This window comes from Meleagris gallopavo, chromosome 1 (genome assembly GCF_000146605.3).
Source record: "Meleagris gallopavo isolate NT-WF06-2002-E0010 breed Aviagen turkey brand Nicholas breeding stock chromosome 1, Turkey_5.1, whole genome shotgun sequence".
Lineage (NCBI taxonomy): Eukaryota > Metazoa > Chordata > Aves > Galliformes > Phasianidae > Meleagris > Meleagris gallopavo.
Genome location: NC_015011.2, coordinates 113,715,867 through 113,741,424, shown reverse-complemented (window position 1 = coordinate 113,741,424; position 25,558 = coordinate 113,715,867). Strand labels below are relative to the sequence as shown.

At 36.6% G+C, this 25,558-nt stretch overlaps 1 protein-coding gene across 1 annotated transcript; it reads left to right on the top strand.

The window, feature by feature from the left end:
* The first annotated feature begins 8 nt into the window (after window positions 1-8).
* Window positions 9-15,215, top strand: LOC100542208 (motile sperm domain-containing protein 2). The gene is made up of 8 exons (XM_010725303.3): window positions 9-161; window positions 3,737-3,907; window positions 6,531-6,643; window positions 10,106-10,202; window positions 10,945-11,041; window positions 11,577-11,706; window positions 12,573-12,675; window positions 13,145-15,215. Exons 1-8 carry the CDS (start codon window positions 84-86, stop codon window positions 13,289-13,291), a joined length of 936 nt encoding a protein of 311 aa, XP_010723605.2. The 5' UTR covers window positions 9-83; the 3' UTR covers window positions 13,292-15,215.
* The last annotated feature ends 10,343 nt before the right edge of the window (window positions 15,216-25,558 follow it).

Below are 25,558 nucleotides of genomic sequence, written 5' to 3'. Positions count from 1 at the left end.
AAAAAAAAACTTGTGTATCTTTTTTTCCCTTTAAAGCTGCTTTTAAAATTGTGAAGGGTTGGCTTGGCCCTGATGCAATAAGTATGCTAAAATTCACGAACAAGAGTGATGTACAGGAATACATCAGTGGAGAATATTTGCCACCTCACATGGGTGGAACTGTAAGTATATTAACATTCCATCATTCTTTTGTGTTAGATTGAGGCACGTTTATTTAATAACTTGTGTGGCGTTACAGTTTGGCACTTCATGGATATGAAACTTCTTGATTCTGTCAGAGTGATAGCTTGTAAGTCACATCAGTAAAAAATGGATTAATTTTATGAGAATTTAGTATCTTGCAATTTTAAGTACGGAAATCAATTCTGTGAATGATTTTAATTATTCATTTGCAAGTCATAGGGAGCCTTGTTTTCAAATCTTCAACAAAAAAACCCTGTCCCTTTCTAGTGCCTTTTCTTTTCTCACATATCTTGTTTTCCCCCAGCTGATGAATTAGAGAGATTGTGTTGGTTTATGACAAGTTGTACAAACAGAAAATAGATTTTGTGCCCCTCTGAAGTTTTTCATCTTTCTCCAAAGGCACGGTTCTCTGTCTTCTACTGTCATACCTCAAAGCTAATTCCTTCTTTGAAGAAAGAAGCTTGTGGCTTTGCAAACTATTTTCCTTAAGTGCCTATATGGAGCATGCAGACTTGGTTATCTATCCTCCAATCCTGAGGTGTTTCAGTGCTTAGCTAGTGCTAAGCTGGCTCCATGTTGCCCAACTTCTAGCAATGTCTAAGTTTCAGAATCTTGGAGGCTGTTTACCTAAACTACTGATCTGTGGTAATAAGTTGCAGTGATAGTGATAAATTAGTAGAATAGAAATGTATTTGTTTGACGAGGACTCCAAGTGTGCTTACAATTTCAGAAAAAAAAGTATGCACGCTTTTTAAAAGCTGTGTATTTTGAACCTGCAGGTGTTTTGTCTAAATATTGTCTTTGACATTTAACCTGCTAGGTGGGTGTTCTGAACTTTAAACCTCAGAACTGTCACTGTTTGGAAACATTGTTAACAGGTATTAAGTTAGGCTCCAACATCTTTTCTGAGAAGGCAGATTTCCTTGGTGTGATTGACCTTGCCTCCTCCTGAGTCAACTTGAAATCTGATGAGGAAGTGTACCTACTGCTATTAGTGTTGACAGGATTATGGGGTTTTGTGTTTATTTTAAGGTACTATCTGATTTGTAAAAATTAATTCCTTGTACTTTCCTCTGAAATATCTTTTCCCTTCCCATTTCTTTTCATCCTCTTTGATTTCTACCCATTTAGGAATAGATGGTCAGTTTTGCAACCAGCATGATACAATTGAAGAAGAACATGGCATATCTGTTTATTCTTTGGCTGTAGTACTGAACAAGCAAAATAGACTCTCCTTTCTACTGTGCTCCCTAATGTTATCTGTCCTAGAAGAGCCAGATTTTACTGTTTACTTTAGGGAAATGCAGAGAAGGTATATCCTATGGAACATGGATGTCCAAAAGGAATTTTTGAGACCTCTTTGGGGAATTAAAAAAAAAAAAAGCAAATTCTATTGCCAAACTGATAGATAGTGTTGAACTTGAAGTTACTAATTCCTCCTCTGCTCATGTGCTTGAGCTTCATCTTCCTCAAGAGTGAGCATGTGCACATGCAGTAGGATTTTTAAACTATATTTGCCCATTTTTGTCAGAAGTGAGCAGTTCAGCCTTGTTAATTCACTGCTCTACACTAGTGCCAGGATTGAGCAGCATTTTTAACTAGAATACTGTGCTCTTCACTTAATTGTCTAAATTGAAAGCCTATAGCTTGGTTTCTTGAAGCACTGTTTTTAGGTCAGTATTTAATTTATCAATTAAGATATCACTGGGCCTTTTGCATGTGATTTCATGACCATGGTGTACACCTAGTCTTAGAAAATATCACTACTGTAATTAAAACTTGTATGGCTCTTGCCTGCATGCTACATCTCCTATAATTGAAAACTATCATTTTTTTAAATGGGTGCATTGAACATCAAATAAAACTGTCTTGTTTATCTGTCTGAGACTTCAACCGTGTTAGTAGGTAAGCCAGTGTCACTGAAACTGATGGTTTGTGACTGAGAAGTGTGAGACTTTGAGTTGTCACAATGATGAGCTGCTTTTTGGCTACTGCCATTACCCAGCATTGTGGATTAATGAGGCCAAGTGAAGTATACAGCAAACTTAGCATCTCTTTATTAAGGCCACTTTGCCATGTGTTCTCCATTGTATGCTGGAAGGGAGTGAAAAGGCTCTGTATTGCTTGGGTGAAGGGGAACATTCTGCAAGTCTTTTGTAATATTTTTCTCTGTCTGGAATCTTTTAACAGTTAATTAGTCTGTTAGTGCTACTTCAGCTATTCACCAGGCCCCTTAACTGAAAACTGCTTGAGCTGGAGAATGTCTCTTCCTTTCATCTTTCAGCTAAGGGCCTACAACCGTTACTTCAGCCTGAAAGATAGGAAATCTTTATACCTTGATTAAAGATAAACAGGAAGTATGTGGTTTTATTTGAGGTTTCTTTGGATGGCTATCTATCTAAATTTCTTTCATGGGATCACATAATTTATTTCTGTTATACAGGGAAAACAAACCTGCCTTTTTCATCTCTGCTGGTAGTGTAGTCTGGGACCTGTGAGCATGTATCAAGTCTGTCTCACAGAATTCAAAGCTATGATATTGACCAATTCAGTTTACTTGGGGGTATAAGACTGTTTGAAATTGCAGTAGGAACAGAGGGCTCTATTTAGACATTGTTTCTTACACTGAAAACTAACATTTAAAAACTAATTTGGGAAGGTAAAAAGCATTTCTAGTTAACAAAATCTAATTTCTACTGGTTCACTTTGTTATGGAAGCACTGAGTACCTTAGTATGCTGCTTCTACTTATTCAGTTGTCCTGAAGGCGATCTTTAAATTGATTTGGCATGCAAAAGTGTGAACTGCAGAATACGTTAAAAATCCTCACAATTAACTGAAATTAGAGGATTTAAATAATACTTTTAAATTCTGACTACTACACAATAAAAAATGCAAAGGATTTTTTCTGTTCCTTGGAATGCTCTTTAAAAACATAAAATTATTTCTGTTGGAAAAGACCTTCAAGATCACGAAGTCCTACCATTCAGCCTGACCCCATTCATCCCAGCCTTGAGCACTCCAAGGGTGAGGAATCCACAGCCTCTCTTGGCAGCCTGTTCCATCATTTTACCACCCTTTTAGTGAAAACCTTCCCAAAACCTAATCTGCATCTCCTTTCCTTTAATTTAGAACTATTCCCCCCCTTGTTCTGTCAGTAACTACTTAGGTAAAAAGTTGATTTCCCTCCTTTCTATAATCTCTTTAAATATTGGAAGGCTGCAATGAGATCTCCCGGGACTCTTCTTCAGGCTGAACAAGCCCAACAGTCACTTCCTCTCCATGCAGGCCACCCCTCTTTTGATGCAGCCCAGGATACCATTTGCCTTCTGAGCTGCAAGTGCATGCTGCTGGCAGTGATACATTTGATGATGAAATGGAACTATTGGTAGCGTAAGCTTTTTTAACAGTTATGCAGAGTAAAATGTATAATTGAAACCTACAAGTCGTTTGAAACAATATAATGAATTGATGGTATTTCCACTTAAAAACAGTAGAAAAGGTTCTTTGCATTATCCTAAGAGGTCCTTTATAAATCTCCTGTTTCTTCTTAGGATTCTTTCAAGTACAGTTATCCTCCACTGGTAGATGATGATTTTCAAACACCTTTATGTGAAAATGGACCTATCACTAGTGAAGATGAACATGAAAGTAAAGAAGAGATAGATACTGATACCAAGGAGCCTGGAGATCTGAATGAAGAACAAAATCTTAATCAGAAAAAGGTATCTAACTCTGAAAGCTGAGACAACTAATACATGGCTACAAAGCAGGATAAGAGGCATGGGATTTTTGTTTCTTGTCAGGTTTTCACTTTATATTTCCTCAGTTTCAACTACATACACAGAAAAGTGGAAAATTAAAATTAGTTTCCACCTTGATTCTTAGTTTGAATAGATTGGACTGTTAAGACTGGCTTCTAAATGAATAAAATGGTACTTAGTACTTAATATCTCTCGATTATAGTGAATTATGTAGTAAAATTTAAAAGATCTATTATGTTCAAAACTTGTCTAACTAGTGAATTTTTATTCTTAAGGTATCTTGTGACAAAATCTTAAAACATCTATTTTTCTCAGATGCTTAAATTAAATGCTTGAGAAAATATCAGATAAATAGTAAAATGTTACTACGTACCTACTTTTTGCTTATCTCAGAAGAAATTACAGCCCTAATGCATCATCTTGTATTGAAAATACAATTTTCCTGCAGTAATGTTAAAGGTATTGATTTATGTAGATTTCTATGAAGTTATACCTCAGAATATGCAATCATAGTCAGTGAGGATATCCTTTTTAAAAAGGACAGGGGAGGGGAAGAAACAAATGTGGAATTCATTCACCAGTGCCACACTTCATTTTGGAATATGAATTGCAAAACTTGTTTAAAGTAGTGAAATTCTTCAACATTACTTTTTTGTTTTCATTTACTATTTTATATTTTTATCAGAGTAATTTGAAATCTGGCTGATTTTACAGTGCTCATTTGTAACTTGGCCATCTATTTATATAAATATATATATATATCACTGAGTTTAAGGTCAGAAGGAGGCATTGTATAGCTATTCTAACTTCACTAACTTGTTTGGTTGTAGCACATCTGCTAAGATGTGATTCTCAGAAGCAGGAACATAATCAATGTTTAGTTTGAAGGTTAGCTTTGGTGCTGAACTGCCTCAATATTTAATTCCTTGTTTTATTTTTGATTAGTGCACTTTTTCAGTATTTAAAAATAACAGTTTATGGTATTTTTATTTCCTACAGCATAATCAAGCTACCACTCAATCTTTTGAATTAAGCTGATCACTTATACTCCTGCATTGTTAATTTAAAGACATGTTTAATACCCGATCTTTAACATACTACTAAAGTTCAGGCTGTATGCCATTGTTGGCACTGTTCCTGTTCAAGGAAAAAGTCAGTTGTCTTGCTTCAGTACGCTTTCTGTTCACATAAAAATAACACTTGCCATTTCTAACACAGGTAGTATGTCAATGTTCGCCCCTTCTATGTTGAGCTTCTTCCAAAATATTTTTCAGAAACTGTTCCTTATTCTATGAATGGTTGGCATTTTAAAAGAGGTTATTTTGTACTTGTCTGTTCACAAATATAACTTATCAAATATTTTTTAATAAGGCCAACTTCTGAAGTGACAGGTTTCAAGTGACCTGTGAGATTTCATTATTTACTATATTACTAGTATTTATTTGCATTATCTGCAGATTTTTGTAATCACTAAGAATTCATCTGATTTATTTTATGTATGCCTCTTCTCATCCCATAGAAGTGCCTTTTTCTTTCCACAGAGTAGAGGGAACCATGGGCAATAAACTTAATTGTAAGTGCCTTTTCTGTAGACACCTGTGTTTAGCACATGACATTCCACCTTCAGTGGGTATTATTGTAATTTTTTTTTTCTGGTAATTTAAATCAAAGTTATGTAGGATAAATCTAAACACATTGACTATGCAGTGTATTTATACAATAATCTTTTAAAATAACCACAGTTATAAAAAGTGAAATTACTATGTTTTGAGGTGTTTTGTTTTTGTTTTTTACAAGAATCTATTTTCTATGGTACTGTATTTCTTCAATTCCCACACTTCAGATAACTTACATAAATTGAATACTCTTCCTGTCTTCTGTCACTGTTTCAACTGGAATAAACACAAAGCTAAGCAGACTGTTTAGCTTGCTGATTTTTCTCAAGTCATCATGCCACTTATTTTTCCAATTCTCTGTATTTTTTTTCTCCATTTTGCATGTTATTGAGAATAAAGAACAATAGAATTATGAGGAGGACATCCAGCAGGCTCATTGACTTGTATGTAGTTTCTTAATGTAACAGAAGAAAAACCTCAGAATTTAAGTTCTGTTATTTGAGCTCTCCAATCCTTCAGAGATCAGTTTAAAAAAATAAAAAATACATTCAGCAAGTTTTTAATGCAATGAAATGTGGAGCTGTTACCATGTTTTCTGTTCAGTGTTGCAATGATTATAGTGGGGTGTCACTTGGAAACTTTTGCAGCTGAAGTGTAACATCAGTACTTTCTGAACTGATACCACAGTTTGCTTATCTGGTGTCTACAAAAACAACCCACACAGGCATCAGGAAAATATCCAGGAGGGAGAGAAAAAAGGCGTTTTTAATATATAACATAACTTACAATACATTTTTTTATGTGATGGGCTTCCAGAATTGTCAAGGAATGAATACACATTAAATTTTGTCTGTAAAATGTAAACTGTTGAAATAAGCCTCCTCACGTTCTTTAAAATACCTGCATGAATCTGTAGTGCGTGTAACCCAGACTTCTAGTTAATCATTATAACCATCATTTTTACTCAGATGAATTCTGTAGAACAAATTTCCAAGTCAGAGGAAAATGACAAAACAGAGTTCAAACCAAAGAATGCAAAGAAAGCACTAACCACTCTTAAAGGACCTTTGTTACATATCAGGTAATAATAATAATTTTCTTTTTAACAATGTGCCTTGGACACTTGAGTAATTAGTTTTTAAAATAAACTAGATTTTTTCAGACTATTATAAACAGTAGTTATTAGCAAATACAAATTATTTGTTGTTCTGCTTTTATGCATTTTCAGCGAATCTTTGTGTATCCATTGGCATGCTTTTTTCTACTTAAGTGTGTGTGTATATATAAAAATAGAAATATTGGAAAACTGTCATCAGTGTATATCTGTAATAAGAATGATTAGTAATTTGGCACTATTTCTTACACCAGTGAATTCAACTATTTTTGTGAAAGCAACTTTCATTGTTCAGATAAAAACTAGTGAAGCGAGATTTAAGGTGGCACCTGCACTTGAAACTTGAACCAATTTGAATGGGTCCAATTCTTTGTGCGGGAAGTGCTGTCTAAATTTTACACCTGCTTACAATCTCAGGTGACAATATTTTTTTTATGTCTGTCAGTTAATCTTTTTCATCACAAAAGTTCAAGAAAAATCAATTAGACAATCTCCTTTCTCACTGCTTTTCAGGTTAAGATGCTTGTTTAGAAAATGATGTAGATCTTAACTTATATTTTCATTTACAGTTTGCTGTTAAGTGAATGAAGAAAATACCTAATTTATAGATAATTCCTTAGCTAATTTTGTAACTGCTGCACTGAATTAGATTTGGAATGGATTTGAATAATGACATATTCATTAGCATCTAAACGTTTGTATGTCAAATTTTCATGTGTTTGAAATGAAAATTAGCTTTTTGCATATAAATAACTATGTGAAGTCCTACTTTCTTGGTTGGCAGTACAAAGGCATAGACTGTGGAATTGTTATCTTAAAGGGATTTATAAAATCCATGGACATCTACTTAAGATTTTGCATGAAGAGAACTTGGAGGAAATATGTTTGTTTTCTTCTGACAAATGAAGTAGATCCATCCACCTACTTACAGAAAAAAAAATAAATTAAAAAACAAGTTTAAGAGAAAAAAGCCACTTCTTTCCTACTATTGGAATAGATGTCTTGCAGATTATGTAAACATCAAGAAGAATGAATGTTATGAATATTAGCATCTTTATAGTTGGTTGCCTTGCTGTCATGGAAAATAAAAATACTGGTATCCTCCTTGGTCCTGTTTTTTTTTTTTTTTTCTTTCCCCTCAAGTGAACTCTTGAAAGCATCTGTTCCCTTGTTGCTCCTTGCTAATACTGTCACTGTGTAGATGAAAACCTGCTTATGGTTTCCCTGGCCTCTTTCTCAGAGCACTGAGCTGTTTTTATTGCAATTTAACGAACAAATAACCAGCAGTTTTCTGCTATCTATATCACACGTTAGGCATGAATAAACACTGTAGAGTTAGCTTTTGTTTGCTGATACCAGCATTGTTGTCTTGGCATGGGGACAGGGTAGAGATGGAAGCCGAGTAACAGCAATGCTGGCACTATGAAGTCACTAAGACTCAGTTGCCTTTTTGTCCCTAACTGCTTCTGCAGAGGACCTCCTGCATTGATATTCCTTAGCTATCACCACGTACCACTTGTTTGCTCTGGTATATGACCAGAGCTGAATGACAAAGCAGAACTAGCAAACATGCTCTTCTCTTTTTCACGCATATGGTCATGCTTGCAAGTAACTTTTCTCTTTCTGGTTAGTATCACCACTGCATTTGCCTTGCATGCCTTCCTAGGAAAGGCTGCTGTTGATTGGCCTTTCTCATGAATGACTTGTTGTATTTGATAAGGTTAAAAAAAACCCACAACAAATAAAAGGCAAAAGAAAACACATCTGTTTACTTGCATTTTTTAGCAGAAGAGTAGCTCATAGTGTGTTTATAGACCAGACTTTGTAGTATGATATGAACTGTTTATTCTCCCCACACCTCAGATAGTAAAGAAGGTAGTGTGAGAAGGCTTGGGTGCTTATAGTATCACCTCCATCCCATACTATGTAACTGTTTGACTTGACAGGCGGTAAGCCTTCAGAGCTGGCTCTTAAGTGTTCTGCTGTGGGTTTTTTTGTCAGTTGTCACAGCCAGTGGTACAGCAAGAAGCATGAGGCTGTGGCACAATATTCCTTTCTTCTGGCTCTTTTTCCCTGTTTGACACTAGTTTATGTTTTCCAATCCCATTTATGATTTATCTTGCATTTTCTCTAACATTCACATCTATGGTTGCTTAGTATTAATGTCACTGAAATGCCTTGTAGCTACAATCCTTTTCCCTATTGTTGTTGATTATTTGAAAATTTGTGAATGGGAATGAAAGATCTGAAAGGAGAAGGAGGTATAGTTAGTTACTTTATTAGCCTTTTTCACACCCATCAGTTTCTGCCTTGCTTAACACAGTTCCTTCCTTCCTGTCAAGAATGCTTTCATGTGGACTGTCTAGTGCACTGCAAAAAATAGGCACTTTCCTCCCATGCAATCACCATTAGACTCTTGTTCTAGGAGTTCAGACTTGCCATCCAGCACCAAGAATTATTTCTCTTGGCTAATGTGCTGATGTGATTAGATGAGAGAAAATAAAGCATTGGTATTATTAAATGAGATTGTTTGAGGAAGAGGTCAAAAATGAAACTAGTAAGTATTCAAGAAAGAGGCAAAGGGCAGAAGAAGGCAGAAGTAAGTTCTTTTTGAAAAAGAATATCCAATTTCATATTACTGCATGCTATGGGAGTTCTTTGCATAGTCCTTACACTGCATATTTGAAGGAAGCAGTTTTTCATTGTTACTTCCCCTCAGCTTGTAAATGAGCATGCCCTACTTAGGCCTTGCAGTGTTCGTTTGAATCCATAATCCCAAATGAATTATAGTAGTTGGATGTGGTTTTAAAAGATTTTATGCATGACTCTTAATTGCGTAAGATATTAAAATAAGCAAAACCTTAGGTTTATTTACACATACTCCAGAAGTATGTGAAGACTGACTCATAAGCACAAATGAAGTTAGTGGTAGTGATGTAGTGTTTGCCACTTACAGATACCTACCTACTCCTCTTATGTGTGCACTACAGCCATTAACAAGGGCAGGCTTATGAGATGGAAATTGCTCCCTGTCTGTAACAGCTTATGGCCTTTCATAATAGAATTGAAAATGATTAAGTTTTTCCTTTACATAGCATTATAAAATGCAGAGGCTGAAGGGACTGTATGTATCTGCTGGCTATCCTTGCTTTTGCCAGTGGTCATGCTCATTCAGGTAGAAGAATTCAAGGGCAGTAGTCAATTCAACTGATGTTGCTAGGTCTATTTGTGGTCGTGAGTCAAGAGTAAACTTCAGTACAAAATTTCTGTGCCTTTTTCACATTTTTTTTTAATGCAAAGCTGTTTATAGCAACCGTAGCTGAAAGGTTGAATGTTTTTTATTTCCCTGTAGAAGTGATGAGGTTTTTTTTATATCATATTTAATAAAGATAATTTGAATAAACCAGCCCTTCTGTATTTTTTTGTCAGTCCTGCAGAAGAACTATATTTTGGATCCAAAGAAACTGGAGAGAAAAAGTGTTTGATAGTTCTGACAAACGTCACTAAAAACGTAGTAGCTTTTAAGGTAAATATATTAAGCATGTTCTGGTTTACTTTATTAAATGTTTAACTTCTTCTGCATAGTTTTGATAAGGAGGAAGAAATACTATTAAGTTCCTTTCTAAGGACTTAATTTTTTTTAACATTGTTGGGGCAGATCAAGGAAATATTTTGGCTGAATTTGTTCCTGTGGTATGCCACCCCAAAGAACAATCAATAATACAAATCTTTGGAGCATTGGCTGAAAAAGAGCTATAGAGATGGTTAGTTCTTTTGTGACAGTATAGTACTTAATTATAACAAACAACAAGAAAGCACTGAGCTTTGGAAATGGATATCCTTAGAACTTTTTGCCTTTTAAAATCTTAGCTGGGAATAAGTTAGTAACACTCCATAATGATGCAGCTCCATCTGCAAACATAGCTATCAAAGGAATGAATGCAGTTACGTTTGCCTCAAAAATTCTGAATTGGCCTGCATCCTGGTTTGGTTTTCCAACATATATTTTATGTTCTCTTCACACACAAGTAACTAAAGTTTCCATGCTTTCCAGAATTTTGTTAGGTGTTCCATTTGAAAGTGTTTGAGAGGAAAAAATGAAGTAGTGTGATTACTCCTACAGAGTAAGGTATTTTAAAGATATGCTTCACTCTGTCTTAATCAGTCTTTTAGGATTTCTGTATTGTTGGTCAATACAGAATTAGATTATGAAAAGGTCATCATCTGTGTATTTACTATATACCTGCTTATTATTTTTTTGCATTTAGGTAAGAACTACTGCTCCTGAAAAATACAGAGTTAAACCCAGTAACAGCAGCTGCGAACCCGGCACATCGTTAGACATAATAGTCTCCCTTCATGGTGGTAAGTAAAATCTTATGCAGAATTTTTTAGAAAGCCTGGATGTTAACATGAAGGCTGACTAGATACAAACATTCGTGGGTAGTAAGGCTGAGTGAAACCAATGTCTACTTGACTATTGTATGACAGTATTACCATTTATAAGAGAACATGTCTGTCATACAGCTTTTGAGTAACTGCCTATACTGATTTACTACTCCACATAGGCATAAGCAGGTGTTGTCTGCAACCGAGTCCATTTCTTATCTTAAAAAGATACATTTCTTATAAAGTTGTGGGTTACCATTGAATTGCTCAGTTAAAACTAATTCCGTTAAAAGGAAAGTGAAGAAATTTAGAAAAATGATAATGAAAGCTGCTGAGCATAAGAGAATAATTTTCTCATTTTTAGTTCCAATAAGTTGGTCTTTGATGTCCTGCAAAAGTTCTCATTTTGAAATGCTTTTGCTTAAAAGTGTTCCTTGTGCTTTGTAATACTATTATTTTATCCAAGCACTTTCCTTTTTTTTTTCTTTTTACTTTTTTTCTTTGAGGGCAGGTTTTTCAGCTTCTCTGCAGGATCGTTTCCTTATAATGGCAGCAGAAATGGACCAGTCTTCTGGATCAGGTGTACCCGAACTGGCTCAGTTTTGGAAAGAAGTCCCTAGGACCAAGGTGATGGAACATAGGTGAGTGCAGGGTTTTCAGATGATAGGTTTTTTGTAGCCATTGTTATTTATCTGATTTATAGCACTCATAGTCAGTAAAGGATTCTCCAAACTCAGTTGTGTGCTTGCTGATTGAAGTATATCACTGTGGCTTTCTCTCTGTTTTAAATGATGAGAAGAGTTTTTTAATATGTAAAACACCTTGCATGGTAGTCTGCACATGCTTTACTTTTTATTGTTGCTTTATTGTACTGCTTAAGAGTTAAGCAAAAAAAAATGTGAATAGATACGAAAATACACCTGTGAAGTGTGTATGTGTCTATACATATAGAGATACATATATATATAGATATATATACTTATATCTGTTTGTTCACATCTAGTAGTATCACTGCACATTTCTAGGAAAAGTATTCATTTTACCAGAGGAGATTCTACTGTATCTCATAAACTGTGTAAAATTCCACTACCCCTAATAGTGGCTTGAAACTCTGTTCCTGAATATATTCAGCTGTGAGAGAGGTGGAGAACTTGAAAAATAAGGTTGCTAAGATTTAAAATGGAAACGAAACTTTCAGATTTTGTTTGCTGTTAACACTTCGTTGCATTTCTGGTAGTAAGCATTTGATTGAGTAAATCCTGTATTACAAATTTCAAATGATTAAGGTAAATTTTGTCTGTGCTTACAGATCATTTTCAACTGTCTTTACATCAAAAGCTGTCAAAATATAATTGATGAAACTTTTTCAGACTATCATTACAATATTTATAAAATTAATAGATGACAAAGGACATATAAATAGCAGTTATTTGGACAGTTTACTTTCCCTATTTAATTTTAATTTTTGATTTTTGCTGTGCATATTTTTTTTCAATCATTTAAACAGGCTCAGGTGTCATGTCATTGAAAGCAGTAAGCCTTCTACTCTGACATTAAAAGAAAATGCACTAAATATTCCGGCAAAAACCAACGAAGATTTACATATGCAGGTAACAGTGTATTCCTTTGTGCTAAGTCTTGAACAAGCATATAAAATATGATAAAAAGATTTGTTTTGTACTAGATATCCTTGATACTTTGTAAATTAGACTGCTTGAAAAGCTTAGAGCTCAAAAGTAACTAAATCAGTGACAGTAATTTAGTTATTTTACTTTATTTAGTGCTAACAGTTTAATAAAGTGTACTTCCAGTGCACTTTGTTCATTTGTCTTGAACAAGACTCAGCAGTGTCTATTTCTTCCTAGTCTGGAGATATCACCTGCTAGATACAGGCAATATAAATAAAGTTCTAAGCTTCTTTAGTAGAACAGTTTCTTGAAGTATGTAGTGATAGAAAAGGTATCACTAAAGAGAGGCTGTATTTTCAATGTGCTTAAAGTTTTGTGGCTAAATTGCTCTACGTTACAAGAACTTTCATTTGTGATAATTTAAAACTATTGAAATGTTTTCTATTTTCAGCTAACTCATTTACTGCAAATTAATAAAAGACTTCAAGAGCAGATTGATCGCTGCCTTTGGTTCCAGCAGTTGTCAGTTGTTCTATCATCATTATCAGTTACTATTGTTGCCTTCTGCTTCTACCTGGCGTATAGCCAGAGAAGCTAAAAAGAACCGCGTTGCGCTAAAGATGCTGCCTATCATGGTTGTCTGGAGTGGAAATGATTGCTGTACTACACTCAGATTCTGGAACTGCCAACATGAGGTTTGTGAGCCCACAACAACGGATGAGTTTGCTGAACAATGAAGTAAATGACCAACAAAGCAAGTTACTGAAAGAGGACACTTGGAACAGCGTGTGAAGGAGATGATAGAGCTGGCAGTTATTTCCACTATACAACTTAATAAATACTACTGAGCTGGAAGAAGAAAACCAAATACAACACCGTAATTTAAAACTTTAGTTGCTTTTTTCCTCAAGTACTTTAAATACAGTATTTCAGTTGTTTTCATCCTATTCATTCCTACATTTAGAATTACTCTTACAGAAGGTGTAAGCATCTGCTTGATGTATTCTAAAGTTTCACGTGTTCTTTCAGGAAAATCTACAGAAATTATGTACTATGGGCAGATTTTTTGTATAATCTGTGTACAGTCTGGTATAAAGGAAATATATGTTAGTAATTATTTTGGTACTTCAGGGCCATTGCTTTCTTTAATTAAATTCTTTTTTTCTTTTTCCTTTTCCTGAAAGCAAGCATTCTGTAAATATTTTCTATCAAATAACATACGCACAGCCATATTGACCAGCAAAATAATCATGGCTTGATTCCAAAAATAGTAATGAAATAGTCATGCTGAGACACTGTTCCTATTCCCTCCCCGTTCATTTTTTTTATGTTTCTTTTTGAAAGCAGCTCTTAGTGAAATTGCAGGAGGAGTGTGACAGTTGGCTTTTGATGACCAAGTTATGGTTCCTAAAAAGACTAATAAATAGTGTAAGGACTTACTCTGAAATGTGCAATATGCTTAAATCACAGATGAATTTATGAAAAACTTCAAGCCAGGAAGATTAAGTATTACTGAAGGTGATATGAAAGTGTTATTTCTACCATTTCTCAGAAAATATTGGAAAAATGGTTTATGAAGCTAGCATTACTTTATTCTAACAAAAATTCTTTGTATTCGTGGCTGTAAATATGTACATTAAAATGCTAAACACCGTAAAGGAGGCTGATGGTATCTTTCATAAATTTAATTTTTTAACTGTAGATGATGTCTAATTTGTTTACTGGAATTAATTTTTTCTACAATTTAGCTTTGTAATAGATTTAGCTTTGGTTTGTTGACTTCAATAGATAATACGAGATTATTGGGGAAAAGTGAAGCTCATAATCTGCTTCTGTCTTTTTGGTGATGGTATCTCTCCAATGCGCTGTAGTTATAGTATCATTTCTAGGGAGTAGAAAAGGACAGTTTAGAAAATGTGTTAGTAAACTGATCAACTAATAAAGCAGGAGTGGTTTGAAGTGATTACTAAAAACTACTGTGTAAAAGGCAAGTTGTCAGAATTGGTGCATAGTCTTCTGTGCTTTCTTAATTTATACCTTGTTTTACCATAGTCTGAGTTTCTTACTTTTTCATTTATCTGATTTCTGTACATGTTCCTTCTCAATATTTTTTTCTGAATGAATTCACAGCTTACATTGTTCACTGTTAACTGTTGAATGTTTAAGTTATTTTCATGTGCACAAAATTCAAATGCTTTGCTTCCAACAAAATGGATTGTTGTCTTGTTGAGAAAAGTAAAAAAGTGATTTATAACTTTCAGATAATAATTACTAACCATGCTATTAAATTGCTGATTCCTTAATTTGAGTGGATTGAATAGCACTTTACTGTAAAATTGTGAGAAATATATTCTTACAGTCTTTGCCAATATGAATATTTTAATGTTTTGGTGCTTTCATAAATATTTTCTGTATTTTATTACTATGTTGGTATTTTCTTTGTATGATGAATCAGATGAGCATTTTTTTCTATTTTAATATGTTCCAGAAAAATACAGTTACAAAATAAATTTGAGGAAATACACAGTCTTTAATGTTTAGTCTTTTAAAAATAGCTACATCTTCTTAGATTTTGATTCTCTTTTTAGTCTACAGATGCTTAACACGAAGGAAAGGTCAGTACGGTAATGGCCAATTGCCTGCAGTGTGGTAGAGGTACTGATAATAATGTAGTTATAGAGTGTTCAGCAGTCATATGAGTTGATATTTTACCCAAAACTGAGAGAGAAAAGATTATTGAACTTTCTTTCTAGTGAGACTGGCAGTATCCAGAGGAGGGCCACTAAGATGATCAGAGGGCTGGGGCACCCCTCTTATGAGGAAAGGTTGAGAGAAATGGGCTTGTGTAGCTTGGAGAAGAGAAGGCTCCAGGGAGACCTCATTGTGGCCTGTCAGTACTTGAAGGAAGCATAGAAACCGGGGGGGGGGAAAGGCTGTTTATGAGGGTGATAGGACAAGCAGGAATGGTTTTAAACTAAGACATGGTATATTTAGGTTAGATATTAGGAGGAAGCTTTTCACACAGAGGGTGGTGACGCACTGGAACAGGTTGCCCAAGGAGGTTGTGGATGCCCCATCCCTGGAGCCAGGCTGGATGTGGCTTGGGGCAGCCTGGTCTAGTGGTTGGTGATCCTGCACATAGCAGGGAGGTTGAAACTAGATGATTATTGTGGTCCTTTTCAACCCAGGCCATTCTGTGATTCTATGATTCTATGATCATGTCCAAACACAAAGTCCAGTCATAGCAGTCTTCAGCACAGTCCAAAGAATAGCAGTAGCCTGCTCAAAGGACTTCTGAATTCTTCCTTTTGCCAATTCAGGGTCTGCTGATTTGTTAGTAATACTTCCTCTCTCCCATTTTCTCATCCTATCAGGTGTATTAGTACTGCACTAGAGTTGGTGGAAATTTAGGAAATCTTGAACGTGAAAAAAATGCCTTTAGCTTCTCTTTATTTATCTTTTATTTCCTTACGTCCACAGTAGAATGTATTCATTATTTTACTGCCACTTGGGTTTTTCTTCACAAAATATTTTTGTAGATTTTGCCTCTTGCTAAAAATACCTTCTTAGACGAATGGTAAATTATGCATTTTGTTCATCTTGATGAGTGCATGAGATATGCCAGCAGTTGATTCAACCAGCAGGAAAACAGTGAGTTCCTTGAAATATTTTTCAAAAGCATTATGTCACTGTATGTCTTTCCTTTGGTCTTGTTCAGACTTTCCTCCTGAAATAATTATATGTGTCTGTGCAAACTTATTTTAGAGGAGCAAAAAACTGTTGGAACTTACCAGAAGGAACCGATAGTGTAATAGGTACTTTCTGCTGTAGAGCTAAGTAAAAAGTGTTACATCTTCTCCTGTTATTCCAGTACTTATGTATGTTCCAGTACATTCCTGTATGCTATGAAATAGCCCAAACAGTAAAGAAGCATTCCTGCATTAAGAGAAAAGCGGTTCCCATCTTACCAATTTCATTTAGAAAGCCAGGAATGGAAAGTGGAGCAACGCTGCACGGTGTGTTCCGTGGCTGTGTAAGTGGTCTCCCTAGAGCAAGTGTTGCCTTACTCTGGGGCCCAGGAGGAAACAAAAACAATTTTGATATTTTTTTGTTCAGATTCAATGTAGTTTAGTTTAATTTGCAAATAAATGCCTCGGACACAAGAAATCCAGGTCTCCACTATCAGTCTCACCACAACCACCACCATCTCTTTTCGTGATTTTGATGAAATCTGAATTATGATATCCTTTGGGTAATAATTTAGCAAACCCTGTGTGGTGCTGAAGTTTTCAAAATCGCAACTTTCTTGTATTTCCTCTGCCCTGTATCTATTAAAATCATTGCCAGTATCATTTTTGACAGCTTGGAACTGTATCCGAGCACCTGTTATTCAAACCCCAAAGAAACTGTCAGAAACAGGAAGCATCATTTAAATACAGATGACAACAACAGTGTGGAAAGGAAGCATAAACAGAATTTGTTATGCTTTTATTTTCTAGAATTGAGAAATTCCTGCAAGGAAAAGCAGGTCTGGGCAGCCACCACAGGTGCTTCATTAATCTGTTGCAAATGACACTTCCAGATGGATGCTTAACGTACTGCCATGAGTGAATGATTACAATCCCCATACCCTGAAGTGCATTTTCATGTACACAAGTAACATGTTTTCCTTTTTTTATGTTTTTGTTTTTTTTTTTTCCTAAACTTACATGTGATGGTGGTGACTCAAGAAAAGATTGTAGTGTTTTTTAAAGTCAAGTGGTATTTTCTTCTTGAGGAATTCACATTCTGATAGGCTTTGTTCTTCAAAGAGGATGTAAATACGTGGGTTCTCAGTCTAGGCTGGAAAGCAGTGGGAAGCCTTAGAAAAGCAATGTTCATTTGTGCTAGTCTGTTGCATTATATGATAAAAGTATCATTTTTAAATACTACCCTGAGCAAGTTTATATTGAACTACGTAATCTGAGATGCTGCTGTTCTAGCAGGCACTGTGGTTGGCACAGTCCCCCACACTGGGTGCCTGGTGGAGTATGGAGTAGATGCTAAGTAATTTTCTTCCAACCTATACAGTAATTACAGTATTCATGTGCTGTTGTCATGTACTCGTGTATGGATGGAGTATGTATGGAGAACATAGGGATATGGTGCAGTCTGAGTGCCTTCAGAGGGTGTACCCAGTACCCATTTCTCAGATTGAGAAGAAATTGCAAAAGTATCTGTGGAGGTGGATGTGGAGGTAATTCTGTCCACTACATTAGGTAGGTACATCTTCTAGAAACCTTGAGAAGTATTACACAAAAAGAAAAAGGTGAATTAGTCAAGGAAGGTGGTGTATGTTGATTTTGTCTGCTCTTTAGAAAAGTTTGGCAGCCAGGTATGTTTGCCCTCCATCCATTTCTAGTGAGATTTACCTTCCATTAACCATCTCAGTTTGGATATATATCTGCAGATCATTAGTCACATAGATGCTGTCTTAGAGCAGTCAGTAATTGAAAATGACGTATTAGTCTTTGGAAAACTCAAGAAAACTGTTTGCAGAAGATTCACAAACAAAAGGAAACATGCTCATTCTGTACTGTTTCTTCAGTTTTGTCCATTTCTCTTTGTTGCTGTCCTTCTACTGTTTGAGCACTTCACTGTCTTATTGTGTATCTGTCATAACAGAAATCTTGAAATACACATTAGTCCTACTGCCATTAAACATGGGAAAACTAAGGTCCAAAAAGATCGAATTAGCCTCTCCAGCTGTAATGATTGTAATTTGCTTAAAACAAACAACAAAAAAGTGTCTTGCATTTTGACAAAGTGTCAAAATTTTGCCAACTTTTGGGCCATGCACATTTAATTAGTTTATTTTAATGTACTTGCAGATCAAAATAGAGCTGGGACAGATTAGTAGAGAAGAGAGAAGCTTTGCTCTTTCGACAAAACAAGAACATTTACAACTTAGAAGCACCTTATCTCCTTGAGTGTCTCTTTGAACGAGTCAGAGAGGATAACGAGCTGGTGCTGGAGAACATGTGATGTAATGTCTTTTCGTGTGTTTGTTTCTCAGTTCTACCAACTTTACTGGTGTGAAGAGCTGAGAAACTACAGTACAAGGCATGCCATGGGCTGCATTTCGGGTGCCATTTGTGTGTTTTTGCATAGATTGCCATGCTTCATTTATGTAATACATAGTAAAACTTTTCATTTGTACTACCCTATATAGTATTTCCAATACTGTTTTAAGAAATGTAGTTCAGATCTTCGGGAACAGTCTAAGAGATTAAGTTCTGCATTAATGTTACGAAGGAACCTTCATTCCATAAAAAATTTTAAAGAAATTATGTAGTTCTTCCTATCACTCCAATACTGACTGCTGTAGAGAACTAAAAAAAACACAGCTAATTAAGGCATTTGTATCTTAAGAACTCTTACAGCTGCGTAAGAAGGAGAGGTTTTAAGATATCAATATATGTATGACCAACCTCACCAGATAAATACACTATTTTCCAGCATCTATTTTGCACAATAAGTGGATGAAGAAAAAAATGAAAGGGTGAATTAGCACAGACAAAACAATGATTCCAGTGACAAGGGCCCTTTAAGAGAATAGAATTTCATCAGATCCTCTCTGAAAGAAGTGCAAAGGGGAAAGGATTCTTCTATGGTCTGCTGCTGTTGCTCTTAAGTGTAGTGCATAAATAGGAAAAAATTCACATCATCTTCACATGCTCTCATTGCTTTGACATATCAGTGCATGAGTGGCTCTGATAGCATGCAAGATCTTAACAAAGCTTGCCTTACTGCTCATACTGCTGCAGTAGGGAGGACCTTGTGACATCTATTTTTCTGCATATAATTTAACAGTAGAAATATGGAATTGGAAAACTGTGTAATCAAAAATCTTCCAAAGAAGCTGAAGCTGGAAAAGACATCACTGAGCCAGCTGGATTAAGAACATGAATTATCATTTTCACCCATGCAGTCTTGATCATCGTCTTTCTATTTCCCAAGACTAATTTCCAAATCTCAGCATCCAGGTTGTATCCATTCATACACCAACCCGTCAGCACATGAGAAACACACAAGATCTGCAGCAGGGCTGTCTTGCTAGTGGTGTGATGGGTGATCTTCTGAGTTGTCAGAAGTGTGAGTTTCAAAAGAACAGGCTGAAGTGCAGCCATCTAGTTTTGCTAGTGCTAGCTGATCATGTATAATTCCTCAGCAAATGTATTCTTAGTCCTCTGTCCCTTACCCCTTGTCGCTCTAGGAAATGATACTGGTTCACATCAAGCTGGATTTTGCAAGCAGTTATAGATCAAGTTGAAGATAATTTAATGACTTATGCATATCAGGCTAAATCATCCTACAAGTGCTTGTGACTCAATATCCATAACTTCATCGCTACTGTTTGGATGTCAGCCACCTTTCTTTTGCACACAAGGAGTTGCCCAACATTGTGGTTTAGGTCCTGTTTTTTTAAACACATCTGAACTTGCAAAGAACTAAGGAAGAATGCAGTCATCTTCCATTTGGATTAGATGCTATCTGTCAAATAAAAACCTCATGACCAGGTTACAGTCTACTAGAAGGCAATCAGTTTTTGAAGGGTTTTTTTGAAGTGTTCCCATCACTGAAACTGAGGGAACCACTTATCTGTTTACTAAATGATATGTTTCTTTGATGGAGTTTTCCAGATGTGAGTCATGCTTTAGCAAAACAGGATTTCAGACTCCTAATAAAGCATTCTGGTCTTTTGCATAGGTTACTGCTTTATGAATAATCAAAAACAGGAAAGGTGTAAAGATTGGACTCTGAAGAAAACAAAAAGCTTACTCGATTCATAGCATGACACTCTCTAGGACAAGTGTTTGAAATACGCCTGCAGTGCATGCTCTCTTGAAGATGGACTGCACTGAGCTGCCTGGAGGAATGAAACCTTCCTGTCTTTGTTTTTCTCAGTGTGCTTTGAAAGGTGTGGGAGGTGGACATCAGGGCCTCTGAATACCTTCTCTTGTTAGTGCTGTAAGTTCTTTCTTAGCTGAGGAAACTAATACCAAGTGAATATATGTCATTATCTCAAATGAAACATGATTGAATTTCCTATTTGTTCCAACTGCACAGAGGTCATTCTAGACATTTGCAATCCTGTAAGTTCATCAATTTCATCAGTTTTGATCTTTCCCTCATTTTTTGTTACTGCAACTGTATCTCACCTTAAGCTAGTGGATGCTTCACTTGTTATTTTTGTCCCTGGCCCATGGAGACAGCTGAGATCCAGGCACTCAAAGATGATTGAGATTACTTTCTGGTAACAGGTATGTATAGAACAGCATCATTTTCATGCTTATATCCATATATGCCTGGACCCAGCACAGATGTGAACTCTGCTGTTTAAGCTGGTTCCAGGCATATATGGATATAAGCATGAAAATGATGCTGTTCTATACATACCTGTTACCAAAAAGTAATCTCAATCATCTTTGAACTGGTGACCAAAACTGTAAGCATGTGATAATTTAACTTGTTTTATTACATAATAATATATTAAGATAAATCAAAATTTGGTAAAAATTTGTTGAGTAAAATTTCCAATAGGTGTTTTTTTCCTCCAGGAAATGTAAGGAGTTCTACAACATGAAAACGGGTTGAAAAGCCTCTATCTAGAGATATACCTTTGTGCTCCGTATTTTCTTCAGAGCTACCGATATGTTCTGCTGTTACTTATGATAGGGTTTCCATCCAGAACTTGTCTGAAATCTCACAGCAAACTGTTGGAAGCTGTGGGAGAAACTGATCAATAATTCCCAGTATAATTTGTGATAGAGTGCTGCAGGACAGTGAAATCAAAATGTTATTGAATTAGGGAAAATATTTGATTGGTATAAGTGAGTATTTGCCCAGAATTTAGACCTGTGGAAAGCTGGATAAAGGTGGTAACGCAGTAGTTTTAAAGAAGTAGGAAACATTTTGAAAATAGTTGTTTACTGAATACAAAGGATTTAACGCTACCTAAAAAGTGAATTAAAAATAATAAGCAGCTCTCTCACCTGACTCTCAGTCAAGGTGATGATGAAGAGGAGGTGCCATCAGGGCTGGCATGCATGCTACAGGCTGCCAAGGAGGGCAGGAGTGAATGGTACTGGTGCCATGTCTGCTGCCACGTCTACATCTCAAGAGGTGGAAGGCAGTGTGGAGCATGGAGCTCAGCAGAAACCTGACAGAGCTTTGCCTGTGGTCTTTTTTTTAATAAGTCTGCTTCAGACTTACACAAATTTTATTGTAATTGCTAGTTATGACAGTCTTCAATTGCTGAAGGTGATCAAAGGCATCAGCTTAAAAATACAAAGCTGGCATTACAAGGAAGTGATTTAACCTCCCTCAGTATGCAGGTGCATGTTGGGAGCACGGAGAAGTTCATTGCTTCTGGCATCTAAATTGCAGCTGTAGTGAAAAACAGCAATTTGTTCAACTCCATGATGAAAATCCTTCTGAACTGTCCTAACAGATCTGCTTTGTAACCTGATTGTACAGGAAAAGAATAATTTTAAAAAGCATTAAAATTTTAAAAATGAAATAAATTATGTGATTATGCTCTATTACTAATGTATATACATGAACTTTATATGTATTTAATACCTACAGGCATTTTATTGCCACAAAAGAGAAGACTTTAAGAGTGGTGAAGTTTCCAAGCAGTGAGGTTAGACAGCCCTGTGTTAATGCTCCTCATCTTCCCTTCCCTATAGCCTGGTGAGTGATGGGCACTGCACTTACATGTAGGTTCATAATATCACAGTGCAGAGTGGACTGCCAGTACAAATCATGGATTTCTTGACAGTGAATTAGCACCATTAATAATTAATAATGACCGAGCTGCTGATGAATGCAGACCTGCTTATCCTTCAGTGTGATGCTGAAAATCCCGGTGTGCCACTGGGTGTCCTCCTGCACAGTGCTCTGACACGGCTGAAGAACTAGGGAAATCTCTTGCAGTCATGACAGTGAATAATACTATTTAACTGGATTGATCTAAATTAGACAAATGAGATTGGCACAGCTGGGGTACCCTGTATCACTGGCAAAAGTGACTGAGTTGCTTTGTTGGATGTGTTTAAAACTCCAAATGAACAGAGCTCTCGCAACATCCATCAGAAGATTCCTTGTGTCAAGCGAGAAAGCTTCACCAGTGTTTTAAATAATGCTCACAGCTCACAATAGAGTCTGTGTGAAGGTGTCACATTGCAGAAGCATCTGTAATTTAGACAGTAAAAGTGAAAAGCAGGAGAAGAGAGTGCTCTGCTGCAATTTTTGTTTGGCTGTCAAGAAAAAAGCCTTCAGAAAGTTTAGAAATCCAGTGCTGGAGTTTCTGATGGTGAGCTGAGGGGCTGAGGGCCGCAAGCTACTTGGTGATGAGGAGGGGATAACCAGTCTGGCTTTCCTAGCAGATATTTGTTTTTGTTCTTGTGAGCTGAGCAAGAGTCTCCAGGGGAAAGCCTCCTTTTGTTGTGTAGTTTCTGCTCTCCTGAAAGAAATGTTTCATGTAGTGATGCGGGGCCATAAACTGCTCATGTGTGAGCCATGGGGATGTGGGGTCTGGGTGGCAGGAGGTGTCTTGCCACTCAGAACCCAGAGGTACATAGGCTGTGGGGACCTTCCCTCTTCTGCCTTGCGCTTCTTCCTCTGGCAACAAATTTGCTCCTGGAAAGCATCTTCTGGGCATTTGGGCTGTGCCCATATATTGCAGAGCAGAGCAGAGCAATCCCTCACCAGGCTGGCAGTGCTGGGCCTGATACACCTCAATGGAGATACTAAAGAACACAGGCCCTTAAGATTCGAAGAGGAAAAACTAAAGGCTAGGTGTAACCTGTGGAAGACAGCTTGGCAGTCAGTTAATTTTAACATTTTAACAGGATAGAAATTCACTTTCTTTACCAGATTAGTGCTATTTTGTGTATGTAGACTCCTTCCTTAAGCAAGGCAACACATCCTGCAGTTTCTTTTCTATCCCACCCATAGCAGAACAAAGGATGGCAAATTCAGCCTACTTCCTAATGACTGTGGAAAGGATACTGTGAACTGTCAGGTGTGAGATAACATCAGATGAAGGCATGAGTGGTACAGTGACAAACAGAATAGGCAAAGAACAGTTTCATTTTAATGCTTCAGAAGGAAAGATGATTCATAATCAATTGGTGGTAATAATATTATAATATTGAAGCAAATCTACAATAAAGCATTGCAGCCCAGAGCTTTCCTTGAGCCTCTGAGGTGAGGGAGTCCTCTCCTTCCTCAGCAGGGGTAAGGATGCAAGAGGCCTCTAGCCTCAGCTGCAGGTCCTGTGTATTCCATGAGACTCTGAGAGAGTAAGAAGATTTATTCAGTTTTCTCCAGAATCACTCCAAGCTGTCATGTCACAAACTGTACTGCAAACACTCTTAAAAAAATCTCACTGCATACAGATAAAGAAACAAAAATCTTTGCCAGTGGCTTCCTAAAAAAAGGAAAAATGTGTCCATTTGCCATACAAGGCATTAACTCACTTTAAAAATAGCAAGTCAGTCCTTCTTTTGCAAGGTTTTCAGATTATTTCTTGTTTTCCTTTTTGTAAAATAAGAAATATGTTGGAGAAAAACTGAGAAGCAGAAGGATAACAAATGTAAAGACTGTTAGATTGGCTTAAAGCGAAAGTTTGCCTGACCATCCATCCACCCACCTATCATCTTTCCTAGTGTTTCTCCCACCTTCTCCCCTCCAGTAATGATCATTATTCTCCCACTTGATGCTGTGCCCTGCCCCCTGTCACCCTGCTGAAGTAAGAGAGCAACCCCGTAGAGCTTTGTTACTTTGTAGGACAGGTCACTGTCACCTTCCTGTCTCTTGAAGACCACAGTATCTCAATGAGTGAGAGGGCCTCAGGTGCTGGGGAAGAGATTCAGCTATCCCTGTGTAACTATGGCCCAAGGCAGAAGGTGTCTGTGTTGGTATGATCCTCCCAGGTCCAAGCAGGGAGAGTGGTCAGGAATGCTGTGCTCTGGGACATAACCATGGATTTACTATTGTGACATCTTCCCTTTTCTTCTGCCACAAAAACCAAGAAGTCTGCTCTTGCCATGCAGAGGGGGGCAGTGGCAATGCAGCCAGACCAACGGGTCCTCAGTAGATCAGGTTGATGGAAGGATCAGTGATCAGAAGGAAGAAAAAACTTTATGGTTAACACATCACTCTGGTACACGGGGGATAAGAGCATGTACAGGGTTTTCTTTCCACAGAAGGAACTAAAAACCACTACATGGAATCTGAGGAGAAAGCATCATGTTCAAATACCATATGAAGAAAGGCTTGAGTCATAGAGAGTCTCTCCACGTTAGTATGTATTACAAATACTACTGAACATCTCTCAATTATTTTGTCTCATTTGAGAGGGGCTTCAAATTCCCTTATTTCAATACCTCAAACATGACACTTATATGAGCTGATTTCTTTCCAGCTGCATGGATTCATTTATAATTTAAGTTTTCATCAAATTGAAATATCATCCAAGTTCATGTGAATTTAATAACAGCGTGAAGGCAAAATAAATATCAAAGCATTGAGAAAGGGCAATACTGTGGTTCTAGGGGGTTATGTTCTCCTCTATGACAACTTGACATCATTATTTGCAAAGCTGTGCACATCCTATTATCTGAATGTATTTGGATGCCATGGTTACTTGACAGTTCTAGTCAGACATAGGTGGCTCCAAGCAGTAACTGTGAACAGATGTAAAAACAGCAAAGAAAACCAGCCTGGTTTTCCCATAATCTGTAACTCATGAGTAATAGAGCATTTGATTATACACACACACACACACACACACACACACACACACACACACACA

What these genes read in the sequence shown, in the direction of transcription:
- LOC100542208 (XM_010725303.3), top strand. Translation starts at nt 84, where the DNA reads ATGCTAAAATTCACGAACAAGAGTGATGTACAGGAATACATCAGTGGA. An exon ending in CACCTCACATGGGTGGAACT is followed by an intron (nt 162 to 3,736) that starts GTAAGTATATTA and finishes GTTTCTTCTTAG; the next exon opens with GATTCTTTCAAGTACAGTTA. An exon ending in ACCAAGGTGATGGAACATAG is followed by an intron (nt 11,707 to 12,572) that starts GTGAGTGCAGGG and finishes TCATTTAAACAG; the next exon opens with GCTCAGGTGTCATGTCATTG.